The sequence below is a fragment of the Hippopotamus amphibius genome, chromosome 12, assembly GCF_030028045.1.
Source record: "Hippopotamus amphibius kiboko isolate mHipAmp2 chromosome 12, mHipAmp2.hap2, whole genome shotgun sequence".
NCBI lineage: Eukaryota > Metazoa > Chordata > Mammalia > Artiodactyla > Hippopotamidae > Hippopotamus > Hippopotamus amphibius.
Window position 1 is genome coordinate 31,086,922 of NC_080197.1, and position 6,000 is coordinate 31,092,921.

The 6,000-nt window shown below is 44.4% G+C and overlaps 1 protein-coding gene across 1 annotated transcript in view; it reads right to left on the reverse strand.

Moving 5' to 3' along the window:
* ZNF343 (zinc finger protein 343) overlaps positions 1 to 5,382 on the reverse strand; it is a 31,490-nt gene extending 26,108 nt beyond the window's left edge. The window contains 2 exon segments of the mRNA XM_057704078.1: positions 3,200 to 3,221; positions 5,299 to 5,382. Of these exon segments, the coding sequence (XP_057560061.1) occupies positions 3,200 to 3,221; positions 5,299 to 5,382 (106 nt within the window).
* Between the last annotated feature and the right edge of the window lie 618 nt (positions 5,383 to 6,000).

The following is a 6,000-nucleotide window of genomic DNA, read 5'->3' on the forward strand; positions in this document are numbered from 1 at the left end:
GTAAATTGGTGCAGCCACAGTGGAAAACAGTATGGCGGTTCCTCAAAAAACTAATAATAGAAGTACTGGGTTGGCCAAAAAGTTCCTTCGGGTTTCTCCATAAGATGGTATGGAAAAATTCGAATGACCTCTTTGGCCAACTCAATTCTATATGATCCAGCAATTCCACTCTGAGTATATACCTGAAGAAAACAAAAACACTAATTCAAAAAGACACATGCACCCCAATGTTCACTGAAGCATTATTTACAACAGCCAAGATACGAAAACAACCTAAATGTCCATCAACAGATGAATGGATAAAGAAGACGTGGTGTACGTATACTACAATGGAATGCTACTCAGCCATAAAGAGAATGAAATTTTGACATTTGAAACAACATGGATGGAACTGAAAGGTACTACGCTTAATGAAATAAGTCAGAGAGAAGAAGTCTGTACCCAACATCCCCTCATTTCCCCTATCTCCAGCCCTTGGCAATCACCAACTGTACTCTCTGCTTCCCTGAGTTCAGCTTTCTAAAATTCCACATCCTAAGATCTGTTTTGCTGAAAGACCTGCTTTCAGCTTCAGGTTCAGAGGATTCACCGGCAAAACAACCACTCCACACTTTAATAAACAAGAAATAAGGAAATTTATAATATTAGTAGTAAGTCACAGTATGACAAGTTTGTGTGTGTGTGTGTACACACACACACACACACACATCGTCAGTCTGGGAGCAGTTGTATTGCCAAGTAGGTTACTAGTTCGAGAGAACACACATTTAAAGAGATAGAAGTGCATACATCACCAATTTTGGAGAACTTCAACCAGATTCAAGCAATGTTGGGAAGTCCCTGGAAAAGCAATCCAGTGTCCCACGTGGGAAGGTCCCAGGCGGTGCATCCACCCCACGGGTGAGACTTCAGATTACTGCTCAAAGGAGTCCTGCTTTTAACGCCAAGCCACAAGCTGATAATCATCAGCTTACATGCACATGTGCAGCTCTGGCTATTATGTTAAATGCTTGTATTTCTAATCCTAAGTCTCAGAATGTTCACTGATTCCTGGGAACTGGCCAGATTCCCAGGGTCCAGGAAGCTTCGTGACCTACTCCCTTTGCTGGTTCTCAAGACCTGCCAGACTTACTCCCCTCTGTACCTGTTGGTTCTCAAGACCTACTTTTGCGGCTTCTGACATGTAACTCTTTTCAGGGTCTCTGTTCAGTCAAAGGCCTATTAGTAACTCTGAAGCCTGAATAAGACTACTTTTTATTAACTTTCCCTACAAGATCATACAGTATTTGTCTTTGTCTGACTTATTTTACTAAGCATAATACTCTCCAGGGAATACAGCCAATATTTCATAACTGTAATGGAGTATAATCTTTAAAACTTGTGAATAACTATGTTTTACACCTGAAACTTCTATAATAGTGTAAATCAACTACACCTCAATTAAAAAAAAAACAACAACTAGAAGTAGTAAGTTAATTTAAATTTAGCAAGGTGGCTGGACATAAGGGGTCAACATACAAACATCAACTGTATTTTTAAATACTAGTCAGAAACAACTGGAGAGTTACACTTTAAAAAAATTCCAAAAATATCAAGACCATAAAATGTATAGTAATGAATTTAAAGAGATGTGCAAACATTTTACACTGAGAACTACAAAATATTACGTAGAGAAATTAAAGATCTAAATAAATAGAGAGATATACCAAGTTTGTAGGCTGGAAAACTCAATATTCTTGAAATGTTGATTCTAACCAAACTGATCTATAGATTCAACTCAATTCCAATTAAAATCCCACAAGACTAATTTTTGTTGAAAAAATCTAGCTGATTCAAAAAACTATTTGGAAATGAAAAGCACCTTGAATAGCTAAAATAACCCTGTAAAAGACTTACAGATGGGGATTGCCATATACACATCACTAATAAGAAAATAAAAATCAAATTGTACTCTTTAAATAAATGCAGTTTATTGTATGTCAATTATATCTCAATAAACGTTCTAAAATTTAAAAAAAAAAAGACTTACAGTAAAAGGTTTCCAGACTTGGTATAAAGCTGATGTTACCAAGACAGTGTGATGTTGATTAAATTAATGGAACAGAAGAGACTGTCCAGAAATAAACCCACACTTACAGTCAATGATTTTCAACAAAGGCACCAAAGCAATACAATGGTAAAAGGAGTCAATTCAACAAATGGTGCTATAAACAAGTACAAGTCAAACCTCAAAACCTCAAGCCATACACACACACAAAAAAACCAAGATGGATCATAAACCTAGATGTAAAAGCGAAAACTTTAAGCGTCTAGGAAAAAAATCATAGGAGAATACCATTATGACTTTGGTGTAGGCAAAGAATTCTGAAACAGGACACAAATTCCAGTTGTTGGGGGTGATGGTTACATGGGAGTACATATCTGTCAAAATCTACTGAAATATATACTTAAGATCTATGTAGTTGGTTGTATGTAAATTGCACCTCAATTTTTTTAAAGAAGGGTAAATTTAAAAGTCCTTCTCAGCTAAGGACACATAATGAAATATTTATAAGTAAAATGATATAATGTCTAGAATTAGCTTTAAAATAATTCTACAGAAAAAGGTGGGAAGCAGGGGTGGTACATGAAACAAACTTGAACATGAACTGATTATTGTTGATGCTGGACGATGGATTCACACTTTCTATGTGAAAAGTTAACCACCAAAAAAAAAGGCATTAATTACGTAATGTTGTTCTTATACATTTTTAACTTAGAAGAAAGCCCTCTGGTAGCAATTACATGCTCCAAAGATGCATTGTAGAAACTAACCATGCAACTCTTACCTGTCACGTGTAATAAAGAGAGGAATCATACATGAGCATAGGTTTGTTCTAATAAAATATTACAGAGATTGTGCCTGACAGAACAACTCCCAGTAAATGGCAGTTATCAATTTTTATTTTATGACAGCTGACACACTTCTGGGAATCCAGCAGCCAGGATGAAATGTTGCTAGGGCAAGGATGGTGGTAACCTGAACGAGAGCACTGATCTGGGATAATATTCCCTGGTAAAGGCACTAGAAACAAGCAGGTCCTCTGAGCCTCAAATGGGACACTGCAGGGCACAAGATGTCAGGGTGAGCAAAGGAATTTTGCCCCAGGTCTGAAGAACAGAAGAAACTGCAGAAACATGGAAGGTGAGTGGTACCCACCTACGACAAGTCCTCTCGTTCTCTATACAGTCCTCTCTGGGCAGGCAGGGATGTGAGAAGGGGAACCTGAGGATGAAACAGGCAGCGTGAGCTTCAGGATTGTCTCTTGGCCCCCAGATACCAGGCTAAAAATCCCCAAGTTCAACATGAGGGGTGCTCCTCTTCTTTAAAAACAAACAAAAACAAAAACAAAACAAAACAAAACAAAATCAACCTCAGATCTGTCAAAAAAGAATGTAGACAGCTTCCTGGGGACAGAGTCAGGTGTGTGATCAGAATACAGCCTGTCCTGTAGGGAAATCATCCTTCATTATTAATAGTAATAATTAACACTTACTAAACTCTTACTATACACCAGAGACAATTCCAGGCACTGTGCAAATTTTTCTCCCAAAGGCCCTGAGTTAGGTCTTCTGATAAACTGAGACAGAGTTATAAATCTTGCTCAAGGTGACAGAGCTAGAAAGTGTCTAGATTTGATCTCTAGCTGTGGAGTGCCATGCCCTTAGCCTGGATGGGTGAGCGGTAATGTCAGTGATGGTCAACCCCTATGGGGTGTGACAGTTCTCAAAGTATATCCACACACAAGTTGAGGGGATGTATATGAAACACGATTGGCTGTGAATTAATGAATGTTGAATCTGGTGATAGGTCCATGTAAGTTCACTGTACTATTCTACTGGGTGGCTTTAAAACTTGACCTTACCCAAAAATTAAAGTCCTCATACCTGGGCTTCACCAGATACGAGAAGTGCTTTCGATAGTTGGCAGGCAGCCCTCACAGGTCCCCACCCTACCTAACCTGGCTAAGTTCCAAACTAGAGGTCTGACCCCCAACACATGAGGGAAAAGCACTCAAAGAGAGGAAGAATTAGCCAAACTAGCCACTTACATTACAACCAAATCTGGGACTTTTGTCATAAAGCAGAGGGGGCCCCAGGATGAGGACAAACCCTGGCACAACAGGTCCCAGAGAAGCAAACCTGCCTGCACCCAAAAAGCTGCCTAAATGCAGGCCCCAGCGGTGCAATGCACCATCACTGCAGGATGTCTGTCTCAGGCCAAAACCTCCCCACTGCCTGAAAACCCCAGGAACTCCAGACCCAAGACACTCCTCCACCACCCCCTAGGGATATTTTGCCCACTTCGAAGTCACCTTCACCCACCCCCAACAAACCAAGGCACACCAGGGCCTGAGAGGCTCTCTACTCCACCGCACCTGCACCCAATCACCACTGGGTCATATTCAACCCCATTAAACACAAAATTTGTCATTCACAATCAGCCGTGGGTTCCCACAACCATTGAGAGATGAAGGACCCAGGTAAGTGCTCCCACGCCAAACAACACCCAGGCACCCACGGCCTGAGCTGCGCCCCCACCCCCACCACAGGAGACGTCTATTTGGCCCTGGCTGAGCACACCTCTACCCCAAATAAACGCTGGGGATGCGCACTGGAACTGCCCCTATTCGGAAATTGTTTAGCCCATAATATACCCACCGCCCTTCCAAAAAAGAAATCTGAGTTCCAGGTCTCTCGCCCCAGCCGAGGAATGAAGATGCGCGTAGCTCAGGGATTCGCAGCTGGAGGAGCCTCACACCATTTCCCTGCCACAAACGTGCACCTCGAGCCCCACCCCGTCCTCCAGAAACGAAACCTACCGAACCCGCGGGCCTGGGCCACACCCCCCACCCCCTCCGCCACCCCCTCCGCCACCCCCTCCAGCAGACGCACTCCTCCCCAGGCCCCAGCCCTAGGCCCGGCCCGGCCTTTCCCCACCCTCCTGCTGCGCTGGAGGGACACCGTGGGGCCAAAGTGCCGCAGGCCTCCCTCTCCAGGACCAACCAACGGGACTGCTTACCCCTTCCTCGGCCGCTCAGCTACGCCAGAACTACAGTTCCCAGAATCCTCGCGGACTCCCTTCCCACTGGCCGCCCCGGTAGGGAGCCGCCCGTGGATCTCGCTCTCAGTTTACCACGACAGTGGCTACTGTAGTGACAGCCTAGCCGTCTCTGTTCATGAAATACCCATGTATAAACAGGTAGTGGTTCCCGAATGACGTCTCTGTTCCCTCTGCCCGTTGGCTTGAAAGACTACACTCCCCAGAAGCCTCTGGGGCAGTTTCCGTGAAGGCTTCCAGGGTCCCGACCTTCGGCGCTCAGGGTCGCCCGCGGAAGGCATTTCCGGTTGGCCTCTCCAGAGGGTCCGGCTTCCGGTTGCAGGCTTCTCAGGTGGTTTATTCCTTTCGCGACATGGCTAAATTCCCTGAGCTTGGGTTCTAAGATATGCACACCGCCATCCGTGAGCACCATCTAAGTTTGGCTCTGTGCTGTCTTCGCACCCGTGTTCATTCCCATTTTACTTGCAGGGGAAACACTGCGAAGGCAAAGCCCTCTCCCAAAGTCTCTATTGATCCCTTACCCTCTCTCCAGCGCTCTCCTTGCCTTGTAGTCATTTTTCCCCTTGGCCAAGTCCTGGAGGTTAGTGACAAGCTCTCATCCAGTTCCTAGAGGATGGAAGTGATCTCAGGTGGCCTGGGCCTGTGGTGGTTTGAAGCAGGCTCTCAGTTCCCCGACCAGAGGTTGAAGCTGGGCAGTGAGAGCACCAAATCCTAGACCGCTAGAGCACCAGGGCCAGTGGCTAGTGACAAGGCCCTGGATCGTCTGTGTTGTAGAAATGAATTTCAACAAAGAGATGGGAAGTAGTGAAACAAGTAAAATGTTTGTTAGGAGGAAAAATGTATGCATGGGATTTTCCTGGTGGCCTGGTGGTTAAGAATCCGCCTCCCAATGCAGGGGA